The sequence below is a fragment of the Halichoerus grypus genome, chromosome 11 (assembly GCF_964656455.1).
Source record: "Halichoerus grypus chromosome 11, mHalGry1.hap1.1, whole genome shotgun sequence".
Lineage (NCBI taxonomy): Eukaryota > Metazoa > Chordata > Mammalia > Carnivora > Phocidae > Halichoerus > Halichoerus grypus.
The window spans coordinates 111,261,584-111,280,275 of record NC_135722.1 but is presented as its reverse complement, the minus strand read 5'-3'; the positions used below and the strand labels follow the sequence as shown (position 1 = coordinate 111,280,275).

The following is an 18,692-nucleotide window of genomic DNA, read 5'->3' as shown; positions in this document are numbered from 1 at the left end:
TCTAACAATCTGAGGCCTAGAATCAATTAAGAATTTAAATACAATTATGGTTGATTCTTTGGTACCATATCTACATTTTTTTATACCTTAAATAGCAACACAGAATTAACTATAAAATGTCAAAGCTTCAGAAAGAAAAAGACAGGGGCACCTGAGTGGCTCAGTTGGTTAAGCGTCCGACTCTTGATTTCAGTTCAGGTCATGATCTAAGGGTCATGAGATTGAGCCCTATGTCAAGCTCTGAGCACTGGGCATGGAGCCTACTTAAGACTCTCTCTCTCCCTCTCCCTCTGCCCCTTACCTACATCCCCACTCACATACATGTGCTCTCTCTAAAAAAGGAAGGAAAGGAAAGAAAAGGGAAGGGAAGAGAAGAAGGAAGGAAGGAAGGAAGGAAGAAAAGGACAGGCAGAACCTTTATGTTCAGCAAACATACGTTGTACTATACTGTACTTAGCCCTGGGCTGAGATATAGAGAAATGTAATCATACTCTACCATTAAAGATCTCACAGCTTATTTTGGAGATGAGAGTAATGTAAACAATGTCAATAAATATACTGAGAATCTCTGTGGTAACAGAATGTGTAAAGTACTGTGTGAGCACAGAAGGAAGAACACTAAACCTATACAGGGACATCAAGGACATCATCCCTGGAAAAAAATGACTTAATTTGAATCATGAAGAATGAGTATTTTGCCAAGCAAAGAGAAAAAAAAATTTAAATCCCCAACAAGGAAAAACTTTTACAAATAAGTTATGTATTAAAGAGCATCCTGAAGCATAGGATGGGGGGAAGGTGAAGATGAAGGAATGTGAGACTAGAAAATAAGCTAGAACCAATGCTCAAAGAGCTTGGCATATCATGCTAGGAATTTTGTCTGTATCCAAAATGCAATCCACTTAAAGTTTTTTAATTGAAAAGCAAGCTATTATTGTGTCAGTAAGAGATCCTAATATAATTAAAAGGCAAGATAATAACATTAAGAAAATATGAGTCAGCTAGTAACACCCCTAAAAATAACAATAGCTTAAATACGACATGGGTTTATTTTTCTCTCGTATAATACGAAGTCCTGAGGTAGGCAGTCACAGCTGGTTTGATGACTATGCAGTGTCACTGGGAACTCAAATGCCTTCTGTGTCTCAGCTCAACTATCCTTAGTTTGTGATTTATAGCTTCATCCTCATGGTCACATTGTAGCTGCTGGAGCTCCAGCCATCATGCCAAAGCTGTAGGCAGAAAGAAGGAAAAATTGTAAAGGACAAAAGGTTGTACCTCTGAGCTCCTTTTAAATTATTTTCCTAGAAGTATCCATCTGTCTACTTATGTGTAATTGGCAGCTCCATGTGCAAAGGAGACTGAAAAAAGAAAAATCTTTAATAAGGCTGTGTTGCTACCCCTAACTATTGATATGGGGTCTGTTGCCAAGGAAGAAAGGGAAAATGAATACTAGGTGGGAAACTTGAGGGTCTCTACTACAATTAGATTTGTTTGTTAGAATGACAATTACAGTTACAACATGGAAGTGGATTGAAGTAAAGACATACTAAAGTAGATAGACTAGTATGAGATTATTTCAATATTTGTGGCAAGAGGGGTTAAGCTGTACTCCTATGGAGAAAAGTGGTAATATTCAGGAGCTGTAAGCAATAGATTTCAGCTACTAATTGATGGAGAGTGGGGAAAGAAAGTCTAGGTGGAGAGCAGTGCCCCTAGGACTTAGCGGAGAGCCTCACACATTTTTCTACTTTTTAAATGAATTAATTAAAAAAACCAAAAAATAAATAAATAAATAAATTAATTAATTAATTAATTAATTAATTAATTAATTATTTTGATAGATGATGATAATATTCATCAAGGTTATGGATAAAGAAGGAGAATCAGATTAGAGGTGTGAACAAGCATTAAGTTTTAAATGCACTGATTTTGAGCCTCCTATGGCTCATCCAAATGGGGAAATCAAAGCAGCAACTAGAAATATGGGTCTGTGGGGCGCCTGGGTGGCTCAGTCAGTTGGGCATCTGCCTTCAGCTCAGGTCATGATCCCAGGGTCCTGGGACTGGGCCCTGCGTTGGGCTCCCTGATCAGTGGGGAGCCTGCTTCTCCCTCTCCCTCTGCCTGCCGCTCTGCCTACTTGTGCTGTCTCTTTCTCTGTCAAATAAATAAGTGAAATCTTTAAAAAGAAAGGAAGAAAGAAAAGAAAAGGAAAGGAAAGAAAGAAGAGAAAAGAAAAGAAATATGGGTAAGAAAGAAGAGAAAAGAAAAGAAATATGGGGGGCACCTGGGTGGCTCAGATGGTTAAGCATCTGCCTTCGGCTCGGGTCATGATCCCAGGGTGCTGGGATCGAGCCCCACATCGGGCTCCTGGCTGGGCAGGGAGCCTGCTTCTCCCTCTGTCTCTGCCTCTCCCCCTGCTCATGCTCTCTCTCTATCTCTGTGTCTCAAATGAATAAAAAAAAAAAAAAAAGAAAAGAAATATGGGTCTGAAATTTAAGAAAAAGGTATGGAATAGAGATGTATATTTAAGAGTCACTAATGAATGGTATATAGTTGATAAATGAAGCCATGGGAAAGATAAGCTAAACCAGGGTATAGACCACAGATTGAAGGTAGGGCCTAAAATGGAATCTTAATGCACACTAGTATTTACTGTAGGTAGAGCAAGAAAAAACTAAAAGAGGATTTTGAAGAGGATTTTGAGAAGTAGTTCCTAAGAATGCACAGTGGGAAACAAAAGCAAATAATATATAAGAAGGCAAAAGAGAAGGTAGTTTTAAGAAAGAGGATGTGGTCAGTTACGTTAAATGCCTGAGAAAAGTAGTTACCACTCATGGGAATTATTTGCTCCAAAGAGGGTGCTGACTACCAAAAGGTCTGGATACAAAGAGGAGTTTTAGCAAAAACAAATGACACATTCATGCAATGGAATATTATACAACTATTAGAAAAATAATGGAGAAACTCTTTGTGGACTGATGTGGGAAGTTCTCCAGCAGAAGTAGATTTACTGTGAAGCTACTGAGGCTTGAGTTTCATGAGCCCTCATTGTCATGGCCCCTACACCTAATTTTATATTAGTAATTTTGCATTATTTTTTCTTAACAAAGTCTCCCAAGTTGTATAAGCCCTTTGTTCTCATAAAATTTGTGTCTATCCCTGATTTTTAGGATATATTGTTAAACATAAAAAGAAGGTCCAGATCACAATATATAATATTCTGCCTTCTGGTAAGAAAAGGGGGAAATTAGAATGTATACTTATATTTGCATACAGAAACAGTGAAAGAATATACAAATGACCCCGGAGAACAAGACTTCCAAATGTGTATCATGTATATTTTTTAACTTCTGAATATGAATATAATATCTATACAAAATATCAAATTAATATTTTAAGAAAATTCAATGCTGGACACCTGGGTGGCTCAGTCGGTTGGGCATCTGCCTTCGGCTCAGGTCATGATCCTGGGGTCCTGGGATCGAGCCCCGCATCGGGCTCCTGGCTCAGCGGGGTGTCTGCTTCTCCCTCTCCCTCTGCCGCTCCCCCTCCTCATGCTCTCTCTCTCTCTGACAAATAAATAAAATCTTAAAAAAGAAAAGAAAATTCAATGCTGTGAATGAAGAGTAAGAACAAAGCTATGAAAAGCAGCTATCTATTTAATTGTCTATTAGTTTAGTTTATTCCCAAATCCTGAAGGTTAACTGAAGGCTCACCAGATAAGCATAATAGTTGGCTCTCCCCCTTCCTACAAAGAAGGGCAGCAGGTTGGGGGTCTCAGTGAGGTCAGAAGACTGCTGGGGTAGAACTGGAAGGCTCCGAGGTCCCGGAGTAACAGGTCGTTCTGCAAGAGCACAGGCTTCCATGGTCAGCGGAGAATGAGAGGGAGGCACTGGGAGGTCCTTGGACACCAGCAGCACAAAGCAGTAATGAGCGGTGGTAAACCGATCTCAGGCATTTTTCTTTTCATTGAGGTGTAACTGACATATGATATCCTGTTAGTTCAGGTGTACATCTTTGTGATTCGGCATTTTTGTATGTTACAAAATGATCCCCACAGTAAGTGTAGTTCCATCTGTCTCCACACAACGTGAGGACAGCGTTACTGACTCTTCTCCCTGTGCCGTACATCCCATCCCCATGATGTACTTATTTTATGCCTGGAAGTCTGTACCTCTTTTTCTTTTTTTTTTTTAAGATTTTATTTATTTGAGAGAGAGAGTGCACAAGAGGGGGTAGGGTCAGAGGAAGTAGCAGACTCCCCACTGAGCAGGGAGCCCGATGCGGCACTCGATCCTGGGACTCCAGGATCATGACCTGAGCCGAAGGCAGTCGCTTAACCAACTGAGCCACCCAGGCGCCCCTGGAAGTCTGTACCTCTTAATCCCCCCACCTGCTTCACACTTCACGGGACCCTCAATCTTTGCCCCTTCTGGTAACAGTTTGTTTCCTCTCTGTCTGAGTCTTGTTTTGTTTTGTGTGTTCATTTGTTTTGTTTTTTAGAGTCCACATATAAGTGACATCATATGGTATTTGTCCTCTGATTTATTTCACTTAGCATAATGCTCTGTAAGTCCGTCACCTTGTCTCAAATGGCAAGATTTCGTTCTTTTTTTTTTTTTTTGAAGATTTATTTATTTATTTGACAGAGAGAGTGAGCACTAGCACAAGCAGGGGGAACAGCAGAGGGAGAGGGAGAAGCAGGCTTCCCGCGGAGCAAGGAGCCTGATGTGGGACTCATTCCCAGGACCCTGGGATCATGAGCTGAGTGGAAGGCAGATGCTTAACCGACTGAGCCACCCAGGCGCCCCATGGATTTCATTCTTTTTTATGGCTGAGTAATATCCCATCATGTATATATACCACGTCTTCTTTATCCATTCATCTGTCAGTGGACATAGGTTGCTTCCATTTCTTGGCTGTTGTAAATAATGCTGGGATGAACATATGGGTACATCTGTCTCTTCAATTTAACATTTTTGTTGAGCTGAGTTAGTGTTAAAGTTAGTGTCTAGGCCCTCTTTGATAGATAACAGGTGGTGGTTAATAAAAGCAAGTCTCAGACCATAACCTTGCATAACTAGACACAGACCATTCACACAGCTTGTTCAGTAAGCTGAGTAAAGTCCCAGCATTCTGTCCTTGTACGTGCTCTAACTACACCTTACATGAAAGGTTTACCGAGGCACTCACAGCCACATTCCAGAGGCAAAACTGTGTGCCCTCTGGCTTTGGACATTTGGAAATGTTCCTGTATTAATGGTTGAACACAAGACTGATCAGATGTCAAGACTCAGAGGTCATCCACAGGGTAAAGGACATAGACCTCCTCGGATTCTTACTCTCTGTTCATGTAAAAGTAGGGAGTGATTGACATATGTTTAGGAAAATGCACTTGTCTTGAATTCCTTTAATTTCAACAAAGAAAGCCCATTTTTAACATTCATCAAGCTATTCAACAGGCTGTTATTTTCACTAATGAAAACCCATGTTAGACGGTGAGTATACTAATTAGAAAACCAGTCAATATATAACACTTGATAGTATCTGCCTCAAAAGGATTGGTCCTTTACGACTAGAATATCTTGTCAGCCCTGTCATAACTGATGGTATATTAATGCCATCATCCCTTGATTAGGGAAATGGACTCTCTAGGGTTCAATGTGAACTAATCCATATATAATAATATACTGGCTTTGCTTCGCATTTTAAAGTAAAACATCACAATGGTGGAAAAGTCTGATAACAAAGGGGCTTTTTAAAGGAGGAGGAGATACAGTTTGGAGGTGTCAATGGAGCACTTGAAAGGCGGCTACCCTACCTCCACGCCTTGAGTTGTCTGTGGTATGTGATGGGAGGGAAATAGTGCCTCCATTTTAGCAGGCTGCAAGAGAAGCAGTATCCCTAGAAGACAGCTGTGTTTCACCTGGCGCAGGAAGGTGAGAAGAATACGGAGAAGTAGGAGAAGTAGAGCATGTTGAGTACAGAGTGCACGGGGGAAGGCTTCGGGGAAACGGGCACACATGGGAAGCGGGGCTGGTTAAAGGATGTGCTGCGTGCTATGTAGACAAATGTCCACAGAATCTATGACCCTAAACTGGGCCCCAGTTTCCTCCATTGCAAAATGGAGATTCAAGTAGCAGCTGCCTCGTAGGCCATAGTGAGGATTAAATTAGCTAATAGTTACAGTGTGCTTAAAAATAATGTCTGTAACAGTAAGTGCTCAGTAAACAGTAGTTGGTGTTTTTTATACCTTCCCATTTTCTTCATAAGAATATTAACAAACTTTGGGGCACCTGGGTGGCTCAGTCAGTTGAGTAGCCGACTCTTGATTTCAGCTCAGGTCATGGTCTCAGGGCTGAGGGACTGAGCCCCACGTTGGGGCTCCATGCTCAGTGGACAGTCTGCTTGAGATTCTCTCCCTCTCCTTCTGCCCCTGCCCCTGCTAGTGCACTCTTGCTCTCTTTCTCTCTCTCTCTCAAATAAATAAATTAAAAAAAAAATCAGTAAATTTTGTCAGAAATTTATGGAATCCTGAGATCAAATATTGTGGGGTGCATGCCAGAATGAAGAACCCAGATATTTCTCAAAGTTTCTTTCCAGATAAATATTCTTAAAATTGGCAAGTAACAGTTTCTCTGTGGGTAATTAAATGTCTAAATTTAAAATATTTACACTATTCTAAAAACTATTTTCTTTTTACAAAAGTTTTAAAGTAGTATTTTATTATTGACCAATTATCTAAAAAAAAGATAATTGAAAATGAAGTGATTCTGTACTATTTGATTTTTATTTATTATCCCTTTAGTTTTTAAAAAACCAGTTCCTCCGTTGGAAGAAGCCCTCAAGCAAATTCAGGAATCCAATTTAAAATCAGAAGTAAACCTCCTCCCTTCCCACAGACCAACAATAAATTGGAGGTAAGTAATTTATTATTATAATGTATAATTATTAGTATATATAATAATTAAATAGGTTTTTTTGCTGAGTTTGTAGGCCTTTTCTTCAGTTACTCCTCACCTTTATTGTAGCGTTTACTATTTTATTCTCACAGATTAATTTGAGGTAGAGTAGAATATAAATTGCTTCAAGAATAAGGCAAAATTCTAATTTTTTGTCTTTGGTATTACAGTGCTGCCTATGTTGAATAATTTTCCATGGAGACTATCACTAAAACCATTTAAAAATATTGATGTTCATTATTTATCCTTACTGAGAGGAAAAAACTGTGTTGTAGTGATATAAGTTTAGATAAAAGGAGTAATTTATGGTAGAAATGGGTTTTTCCTCATGGAAAAAATCTTTCTTGGATCTCTTGAAAAAGCTAATGTCTCCTGGTTCCTCTCCAGGGTAGCGTAAGTGAATTATCTAGGAGCAGTAGAATGGCTCAGCCAGAGTACCCTGTGACATCTTATATTTTCCATTTACTTAGTATAAATGTTTATTGGAGCTACAGCATGCGTAGTGCTAGATCCGGCACTGTAAAGGGGATGTGGAGAAGTATAATACCGTAAAATACGATTCCTAGCGTATAATCTAGGAGAGAAGCAAAATCGTGCTTCAAAAAGTATAGATAGTACCAAATGAGTAATGATAATAATATGTGATATTTATTTATATAAAGGCATTTACAATTCGGACATTAATTATGTTAATATTTTACCTGTACATAATGTTATTTACTAAAGTACTTCCATTTTTAGACTATGTGTGGCCAGTGGTTCCCTTGATCAGAGCTAAGAACAATTAAATTCATTTTCTCAGTCATCATTATAGTTCAGGAAAGACCTCATGGAATAGAAGATTCTTCAACAAAGCTTTGGAGAAGATAGGAATTGGTTATGAAACAGGTGGGCCCTGGGACTCCAGACAGAGGGCCGAGAGTGACGGAAGGAGTGGTGTGTTCCAGGGGTGGGAGTGTGCACAGTAACAGGAGCTTGGCTAGACAGGAGGTTGGAGAGTAAAGGCGTCTGTACACTAAGGAATATAAACTTTATCTTGAGAGTTCAAGAGGAGTCAGTGAAGGATCTTAAGTAGATGGGTGGTAAGATCAGCTTTTCTTTTTTAATATATCATTCCAATCTACTGTGAACAAATGTGAATAATGGATTGAAAGAGGACAAAACAGGAGGCTATTTCAATACATCTAATTGAAATTATATCAGTTCAGAGCTCTAGAGAAAGATGTAGGCTTAAGGTCATTGAACAGCACACAGTGGATGAGACGCAGCCAAGGAGGATGTGTGCTGTGATGACAGGCCTAGGACAGAGCACTGAAAACAGCCACGTTTAAGGAAGTAGAAGAAAGAAGCCTACAGATGGGAGCAGAAAGGTTGATACAGGACTAGGAGAGGGTTGTGCTATGGAAACTAAAGAAGGATAGAGGTTCTTGGAAAAAAAGCAGTTTATAGAGATCAAATGGCTTCTAGGGAATTAGTCACACAAGCTGTTGTCCTGGCGTGAAACAGGTGGCACATTTAAAAGGGGGGACGGGAGAGGGGCTAATGAAGGAACTGGAAAGCCAGCACGGGATGGGGGCCCCCAAGAACTAACAACCACAGAATCAGTGTGACCCCCACAGACCTGACCTGGAGACATGTGTAGCCACAGATGAGCACTGCCAGAAGACCCCGTGTCCTCAGCAGAGGAGCCCAGCAGAGTGGAAGCTAGAAGACTAATGATCAAAAACATCTTTTGAGAAAGAGAAGCAGTGAAGGTTTTTAATCAGGGACTGATTTTTTTTAAGACTTTATTTATTTGAGAGAGAGAGAGCAGGAGAGGGGTGTGGGGGAGGGGCAGAGGAAGAGGGAGAAGCAGACTCCCCTCTGAGCAGGGAGCCTGACGTGGGGCTCGATCCCAGGACCCTGAGATCATGACCTGAGCCAAAGGCAGACGCTTAACCAACTGAGCCACCCAGGCTCCCCCATCAGAGACTGATAAAATCCTCTTTGTCATTTTAGAAAGATAATTGGTGTGAATGTTGGAGAATGAAAAGGATGGAAAGAAAGTGAAGGCAAGGGAACAAGAGAAGATTAATGGGATAATCCAAAGGATATATCATTACTGTTTAAACTGGAATAGTACTATTTTGTATAGTGAGGAAATGATAGGTCTGTGAAGGAATAAAAATATTTTGAGTGGTTAGAAGGAAAGGATGAGAGAAGGAAAGATGCAAACACCTTTTCACAGCACAGAGAACTGATGTAAGAAAGAGGATTTAAGAATGTTGACCAGATAAAAGTATAAAATGTGGAGCATGGAATGATTAATGGCAGGAAGATCAGGAGGTATCCAGCCGTGAACTTAAAAAGACTTATGTTAAAAGGATAGTAGTAGTGAAATCGAAAAGAAAGATAGAAGGAAAAGACATTTCATAGAAATAGACTATGGAAATTAGATTATGAATTTGGTGTATGATGGGATAAAGAAAATGAAAAAAAGCAAAAAAGATCAAAAGAAGCTGAAATTTTGAGTCTTGATAATTGAGGGAATTTGTTGACTTTAAAAAAATAAAAAGAAACAATGAAACAGTATAAGTTTGGCAAGATATTGCTAAATTTTATTGCAGGCATCTGAACTGAGGGGATAAATATCCAAGTAGAATGTATAAAAACAATTGGACCTAAAATGAAATGAGATATCCAGGCTATAGAATACACTTGGAAGTCATGATTGTATATGTTGTGGCTTCATTTTTATATGTAGTTATGTCTCCCCAACCAGAATGGGGTATTCTAGGGATCAGTGGCTAAACGGTGCACACGCAGGTATTCCCTGTAGTTCCTGGCTCTGTGCTGTGCATGTTGGAGGCGTTCAGTAAATACGATGGGTGGAGGAACATCCCTGACATACGTGGACACTCCTCCGAGAGTATGAACTTGACCTGAAGTCAGTAGACGAGGAGGAGATTGGTCAGAGACAAACACCGAGAGGGCACTCCAGCTGGGGGAGCAGGTAGCGTGGGAAAGGGCGTGCTGTGTTGAGGGCGCTGAACGCAGCTCAGTCCCGCTAGCATGCACAGTGAGAAGGGGACTTGTGAGCGGACAGTTTGCTTGGAAAGGAAGCCATGAGTTAACTCATGAAGAGGCTTGTTAAGGAGTTTGTCCTACAAGTAATTACTGAAGCAAGCATTCAACATTTATACTTTAGAAATACTGCGAGAATGGGAAGGAGTAGGGTACAGCTAAAGGTGGGAAATAGCTAACGTGATACTTCAGTTAATAAAAATGAAGACTTCTTGAGAGTTGTTTAGGAGGGGGAATCAACAGGATTTGGTGACTGTTTAAGAACTGGAAGGTGTTCAGGAGGAGTGAAGCATGACTGGAGATCAGGATTGGTCAGTTAACAGGTAGTGAAACCATAAGAACTATTAGGGAAGAAGAGGTGTGAAGGAGGGAGTGACTGGCAAAAGGATAGTAAGTTGTAAGTTTGAGGCACTTAGGGGATATTCCCGAGCCAATTTCTCATGGTAAGAGCTCTCAGCCACAGATCTAGATACAATAATTGCCAATGAATGGATGAAGTTAAAGACATGGTTCGTGAGTTCAGCTAAACAGTGAAACTCCCAGCAAGTTGTGTTGGGCTTCAGTTAGAGGACAGAAAACGTTTCACGGCAACAGGCAACATTCTTCAGCGGGAGGGATCCTCCTGGCAGATCACAAAGCAGTCGGTCTTTGCTATGCCCCGTCCCCGCACATGACAGCTCAGCTACGAGGAAACAAGATCACAGGGTGGGTGCGTGCCACCCTGGCTAGAAACCCCGTGTTCCAAACAGGAACCAGTATTCCTGGCAATGGCTCCATATGGATCACGCCTAGGTCCATGAGAGAGACACGTCCAGTAATAAGAATTTCCACACTCGGGGAAAACCACAGCTGTAGCTTCGTGCCAGCTATCTGGGGTTGATTCAGTCCTCTAGATTACACAGAGTATGGATAGATAAGCAAAAAAGAGCGTCACATAACTCTCAAGAATTCCAGCATAATAAAAAAAGTGAATTCTTCAGTTCAAGAGTACACTTGTAAAAACTCACCAAAGTGAATAGTTGTTTTGCTAGTTTAGATGAAAGTTCAAAACTTTACTGGATTTCAATACAATAGCGCTTTTTTTAAGTTTTTATTTATTTATTTGAGAGAGAGAGAGAATGAGCAGTGGGGAGGGGCAGAGAGAGAGAGAGAGAGAGAGAGAAGCAGACTCCCGCCTGAGCAGGAAGTCTGATACAGGACTTGATCCCAGGACCCTGAGATCATGACCTGAGCCGAAGGCAGATGCTTAACCAGCTGAGCCACCCAGGCGTCCCAATACATTTGCTTTTACACCAAAACTTTACAAATTAAAACTGGAATTCTGTCAGTATCTTTTTAACAGAGTTACCTGGAGTAAGGAGATAAAATAATTATATCTCTTTTGACCTTTTGGAAAGTTTTTTTTTTAGTTTTGCAAGTATATTTAACAGCAAGAGTTAGATATAATTTTATATTTATAAAGCAAGAGTCCATTTCAATATTTAGCTACTCTCTGGATTTTGGAAGCAAAGTACCAAGTCTTAATAAGATAGTGCCCATATAGATGAGCTTCCCCTGAGGGCGTGGAGACCAACAGATTGAGTGCATCTTGATGGTGCTTGAGATTTGTCTTGCAATGTTAGGTTAAGCAAATCACATTAATTTTCTTTGGAACTTAGTCTCCCAGCACTTACTGTGATTACAAAGTATTTACCAGATATTTAACGAGGAGCTTTATTTGTGAAAAAATACCATCTAAATCAAAAACACTATTGATGTGGAACACTAAATTACACTGTGTAGCAGTCAATCCCTTAGGATTTTTTTTTTTAATTGTGGGTTATTTTCTGATTCTCATTTTTGGGGTTCTTAAATCTTAGCAAGCATCGCCAATAATAAATACCAAGAGTCCGTTTTACCTTTTTTTTAAAGTTGCAGCAGTTGTCTGTTATGATAAAATAATGATTAGGGCTGGAGCTCTGAGTGCCCAGAAGGGAATCCATACCAGTTGTTAGCCTGCTTTGTCTTATTTAGGAGCCACCGCATTTTTTCCCCACTGTTAATAACCAAGATAATTAAGTTAGAATGTGGCCATTTTGTTATGCTTATGAGACTACAGTTCTCAATTTTGGGTTAGAGGTTTTGGCTTCTATAAAAATGTCACTTTAAAATACATTTTGAATTATAAGAAAAAAATTTTTTGTACTTTTGTTTAATTGGAATAATTTTCAAATTTCTACAAATAGGGTAATTGTAAATTTAAAGCATTAAGCTTTATTGGTGAATAATGTATATATTCCCATTTCAAGAAATATAAGTGAATGACATTGAAATAGTCTTTAAAGTTTACTATAAAAAAGAAATTCCAGCATATAAAGGACAAGCAAAGAAAGGAGCTCAAGAAAGAACCTGAGTTTAACATAACAATAAAAAAATTAAAAAAGAAAAAAAAAAAAAAAAAAAAAGAAAGAACCTGAGAAGGAACAACTGGAGAAGTAGGAAAATAACCAGGAAAGCACGATGACATGCAAACCAAGGGAATTAAAGTCAGAAAGACAGTGGTCCAGAAGTGTCTGTTTTTAGTTAATCGTGAGCAAAAGCAGTACCTCGGAGCGGCGGGAGGAAGCCGGACAGCAGTGGCCGAGAAGTCTCGGGGGTGAAGGGAGTATAACTTCAGAGTAGTCCGTGGGGAGGGAAGACGACAGACATTTAGAGGGGGGATTTAGAGTAATAAAAATTCCAAATCATTTAGTATAAAAGTAATGTGCATTTTTGTATACAGGTTTTCCTTACTCACAGGTTTCTTTCTGCATATCAATTATTATCCTTTGTGTTATCAGATATTTTCAATAAAAAAGCTCTTTATTGCTAGGAATGAAAGTATAGGCTATTTTTCCCTCAACACTGTACAGTTCCTTAAAGTCTTAGAAGAGATGAAGTGTCAGAACAACTTTGACTTCCTGTAGCACACAAACATAGAGTTAGCATTATCCAAATCTGCTAGGACCACTAAGTAACATACGTCATTTTGTTTTACGAGAGATGATCTCCATTTTAAATTAGAATACATAGTTTTCATTTATTATTGTAATGCACTATTTTGACTATGACTATCTACACCTATCTGTATGTATACACACACACATAAATGTTATATATTTGGAAAACAACAAATGTATAGAATTTACAGAGATAACACTATGGCTTACTTGTAAAATGTTGAATTTCTCCCCACAGATAACTAACAGTATTAAATAATGTGTATGAAAATGCTTTGTAAATTATAAAATGCTATACAAGTATGAAATATTGGAATATTAAGGATCAGGTGTTAAGTTAATAGAAATACGTGTACTATTTATTTAAAATATGATTAAGCTACAATATTGATAAGCTAGCATCACATTAAAAATCCATTATATGTGGAACATAAACCTAAAATGTGTTAAGGAATAAAGTAATGGCAGGAGGGGCGCCTGGGTGGCTCAGTCGTTAAGCGTCTGCCTTCGGCTCGGGTCATGGTCCCAGGGTCCTGGGATCGAGCCCCACATCGGGCTCCCTGCTCTGCAGGAAGCCTGCTTCTCCCTCTCCCACACCCCCTGCTTGTGTTCCCTCTCTCGGTATGTCTCTCTCTGTCAAATAAATAAAATCTTTAAAAAAAAAAAAAAAAAGTAATGGCAGGAAACAGGCAGCATCCAAAGTAGGTGATTCTATCAGTACTCATAAACAATTGTTCCAATGTGGAAAATATTAGTGGCAGATAAAAAATAGTTTAAGATGTTGGTAATGTGATCATCTAACGGTAAAAAATTGTATGAAAAACTAGAGGGCATTCAATGCTAAAGCCTCAAGACAATCAGAGAATATATCCATATGAAAATAGAAGCTGCCTCAGGAAATAATGAGATATAAGAATATTAATAAGGGACTAACATTAAAAATACAAGTAATCAGCCTTCCATCACAACCAAATACTTATCACAAATATAATATACTTCACCCTTCTGATAGATGTAATTTTTATACTTTAAAGTGATATTATCAGATATCTATCTCCAATATCCATGTATTTATGGTGACACAGTTGGACCTGAACCACATGCAACCCTGAGAAATCTGGCCAGAGCTGAGCAGTGATCTATTTGACCTCATTTTCCCTTTGTACCAGTAATTTAAACCAGATTTTCTAGCCCATATTTATTATCTGTATGACTACCAGACTTCTAAAGAGGTGAAAATACTCTTGAGAGGAATCAGAAAAGGGGAACGTGAATAAGCTACATACATTTCTCAGCACATGTGAGCGGACACTGGTTGATCAGAAGAACACATGCATGGACCCTCAGGACAAAAATATACTATGAATCAAAAGCCTAGAGGCAGCCTAATAAGCGTCAACAACAAGAAGAACATCTTAATAAGGCTGTCTCTCTACCTGCCTGTCCAAATGCTTTTCCACCTGTGCAGATCCATTCCTGCCTGTCCAGCTGTGTCCACACCTTATCCCTACTTAACTGATCAGCTGTCTCCTCCACGGGCCCCATTGCTATCCCACCATTCCCAGATTCTTCCTGGCTATCCAACTGTTTCTGCCCCCCACCAGCCCCAAACCCTGCCTGTCCGTCCATCTGTCCCCACTGCTCTTCCAAAGACCTCTTTACCAGCCCCGTTACTGTCCTACCCAGTCAAATATCTTCCTCACCCTCCAGCCCCAGTTACCCCCAGCTTCTCTAGCAGTTTCCCGCATCTACCAGCCCCAATTCCTTCTGGCCCACCTGACCATCTACCCCACCCACCCCGAAGTTCCACAATCATCCCTCCTCCTGACTCACAGAGCAAGTTATTTTACAAAACTTCCAGACCCAAACATTTCCCTCCACAGCGTTCTACTCCAGCCACTCTAATGCCTGCCCTCATTCATCATTCCCTTCCAGCTCTACTGGTTGTTTCCCCAACCCCTTTGGAAGCTGTCCCCATTTTGAAGCCTTCCTGTTTATCCAGTCACCCCCCTCATCAACCAGTCCCCACTCTTTCTGATATCAGCCTGTTCCCTGAACATCCTGCTACTTTAGATTCTTTTTGGTCAGTCCAGCAGTCTGTTCCACAAACCACCACATTGTCAGATCTGCCCCAGGCCTTTGTAGACCATCCTCCTGCCTCAGTTCACTCCCACCCACCTCCCTGTCGCTCCCCGTGCTCTTCTTTGTCTTCCACACCTTCTTCATCCCCTGTGCAGTCCTCTTCCTCTTCCTCCATCCTTTCCTCTTCTTTACCCTCCTCTCCTGCCTCTCCATCCTTACCCCTTTCATCTGTCCCTCTCTTTTCCTCTCCTCTGCATTCAGCTCCCTCTCCAATCCATCCTGTGTCTTCATCCTTTCCCCCCATACTTTACTCTCCCTCTCTTCCTACTTCCCCATCTCCTTTTATTTCTATTCATCCCCTCAATCCTCCTCACTGGGGGAAGAAAGTAGAGAAGAGAAGAGAAGCAAGTGGAGTAGAGAAGAAAGAAATAGAGAAGAAAAAGTTGAGAGACGTCAACTTTAAAGGTAAATAAATTGGGTTTATTAGACATTTTGTAGATTTAGTAATATTTTGTTTGGGAAGGGTGACTGAAGGGGAAGGAATCTGTGAGAGTAGGAAAGCCTAAAAGGCAGAGAGAGAAACATACTCTCAGCATTCAGGAACTTGTGCGAAATACCTTCTTGCTCTCCGTGACCGCGGACTCTGTGGTCACAAAAGGATGGGCTGGAATCTAGTAACCGTTGACCTTGACTATTCCAGTTCGTCCCAATAAAGATATATATGTGTATTGGAGATAGGTATATGTTACATGTGGCCATGTATCCTCCAAACATTTTTATCCTCGTTAAAATAGGAGCAGTTGAAGTGAGCTGGGCCTAAATGCTCTTGGGAGTCACACTGCTGCGTGTGCACAGCAGTGGTCCGCTCTGATACGCTTCCTTCCCACCCCCCAGAACAGTGCTCCTGGCTCTTTGCTTCTCACTCTGTACGTGTGCTGAAATAGAACTAGCGAGACGTTCCCAGAAGATGCAGAGTCCTCGTAGAAAGTGGTGTCACCCACTGATAACCTGTGGGTGGCACTTCAGCACACTACAGGCAGACCCTGCACTAGAGACGCGCCTTGTGTGGCCTGAAAACCATGCTTGTATCGTGACACAACTGAAAACAAGTGTGTATATTCTCCTCCGTCAAGAAGAGCCAGGCTTCCAAACCTAGTAAAGTAGGATGGAGATTCCTGCCTGTCCCAACAGGCAGTTTTCATATTTTCTATCTGCTGGAGTCTTCAACCAACTCTATTTGGGTTATGGGAATATGTACCAGCTGTGACATCATCTCAGAGCTAAGGGCAGCGCAGCACATTTTTATCCAGATAGGAATGCTCTTACAGAACTAAGGAATGACTCTACGTGTCTACAGGAATTCCTTCCACATCTGTCCCAAACAATAGAGAAATAGGACTTAATAACCAAAGCCATGAATAATTGGGTATTCCTACATGAAGGTGGAGTGCTTTATTGGCACTCTAATCCCACAACCATTTTTATTCTACTATTGACTGCCTTAAATTCCCATTCTAATATCCTTAAATGTGATTATCTGAACGCACACCCGCACACACACCCATACAACATAAATGTGTCATTTGTATAGATAGACTGAGGTTAACTTTATTTAAATGTACTAAATATTTTTTATGTATGGTTCACAGAGCTATAGATAATGCCTTGCCTTCATCATTGTCAAAAAATGGTCACAAGCATCAGAAACATCTCTTATCCAAAATCAATTGTGGTAAAGAAATGAAGGAAAACAACAGGGCAAACTTGGCTACTAACAAAGATGCGTTCCAGCTTAAACTGGAAGAAACTCAGAAACTCCTAGAAGATCAGCATCTAAGCAGTTTGCAAGTATGAAACTATAAATATGTTAATAATATTTTAGTATCTAGTAATTAATTCTGTCCCATCTCTGCAGTGATCTACACTAGAGAAAAGTATGCCGTTAACCAAGGATAGGATGTGAATGAGTCGACACAAATTCATCACAGATACTACAGAAATAATTGTTTAGATTTTTCTACCTTTTGCTCATTTTTCATTCTGCTTTCTCTATTCTTTTTCCATCTCCCATATTTGGAAAAATATGCTCTATCAATGTTATTTTCTGATCAAACGTGAAAGCTATTTAAAACTACAATGTAATATAAGTATCATTGTTAGAGACTGGATTATAAAAAGCATCCTGAAAATTATAATACATGTGGACATTAGGTTCTTAATGAAAATATGTCACAATTAGCTAGAGATGGCATTTCTGTTCTATCTCTGGTCATCCATTCACTTAGTTTTTTTCCCCCACAAAGTATGGATTTCAGCTGATTTTCCTGAAATGTTCATGCACTTTATTTTTCATGAGTAATTACACACATTTATGAGATTCTTAGTAGGCTGATATCAAGATTAAATTCATGACCTTGGCCTGATTTATCCAGTAACTAAGTAACAATGACAAGGCTTAAAAACAAAAAAAAGGAAAGCAGAAGGCTTCTTCTGGCTATGATGAAATGCCTTCCTACCATAAACAACTATAATTCTGAATAAGATATATGAAACAGCTGTTTTTAGACATCGGACAACAGGCAATATAGGATACGATCTTAAAAAAAGGAAAACAAGTGAGATAAAAGCCCTGTAATCACATAGGCTTTCTACCCGGACATATTCTTTGGACAAGCCTCAAAAAAAATCCACACCCCCTGCAAAGGCACATCAACATCAAATTAAGCCACGCAGCACAGGGAATGTCATCAACGGTGTCGTGTGGGGACAGATGCAGCCACACTTGTGGTGAGCCCAGCATCACTGTGTTGTACATCTGAAACTCATGTAACATTGTGTGTCAACCACACTCAAATTTAAGAAATTATTTTGAAAAATGTGGAAAATTTATCTAGAGGGGAAAAAGATCCATAGCATGTGGGTGAACAAAGATAAGACAGACCACCTTAACTTGAGGCCAGAAGACAGTGAAGCATTTTTAAAGTTCTGATATCAGGAAACTCCTGGCCTAGAATTCTGTATCCAGCTAGAAATATCCTTCTGGAACGAAGGCAAAATAGGCATCTTCAAACAAACAAGAGCTGACGCCACTGCACTCCACCAGCATCCGCACAATAAGAAATGTGCCTGGAGTTTTTCAGGAGGATGAAAACTCAGATCTGTAGTGATAGCAGATTAGTGGTAGTTAGTGGTGGATAGGTGTGGACTTCCAGCAGATGGAAAGGTTCTATGGATTGTTTGATACGGTGGGTATGGGTGAATAATTTGTCAAAATCCATCAAACTGTACATTTAAAATGGGTGCATTTGGATGCATCCTCAATGACGATTTTAAAACTGAAACACAGAGTATAAACTAGTACAGTTTGCATATCAGTAACTTACAAGCAAAAGTTAAAACTGATCATAATGTTTCATTTCTTAGTGATGAGAAGAAATCTGGGGGGGGAAGTATAGTTTGGTGAAATCAGAAGTTGCTAAACTTCTTTCCAGGTGCTTCGGGGTATGAGGCCATCACAGACCTGTAACAACAAAAATCTTAGAGCCATGAATATCACACGTACCAGTCTAGAAAGACCCTCAAACCCAGATTTCTACATCTCATT

The 18,692-nt window shown here is 40.0% G+C and overlaps 1 protein-coding gene across 5 annotated transcripts in view; it reads left to right on the top strand.

Moving 5' to 3' along the window:
* The window catches only part of LOC118520436 (centrosomal protein of 126 kDa), a 90,815-nt gene that overhangs the window by 44,204 nt on the left and 27,919 nt on the right, over positions 1 to 18,692 (top strand). For 4 of the 5 annotated variants that reach the window (XM_078059094.1, XM_078059093.1, XM_078059095.1 and 1 more), the window contains exons 4-5: positions 6,812 to 6,923; positions 16,738 to 16,936. In XM_078059094.1, coding sequence (XP_077915220.1) covers positions 6,812 to 6,923; positions 16,738 to 16,936 — 311 coding nt within the window. Of the gene's footprint in view, positions 1 to 6,811; positions 6,924 to 14,941; positions 15,554 to 16,737; positions 16,937 to 18,692 lie in introns of all 5 variants that reach the window. The other variant, XM_078059097.1, reaches the window with a different exon arrangement.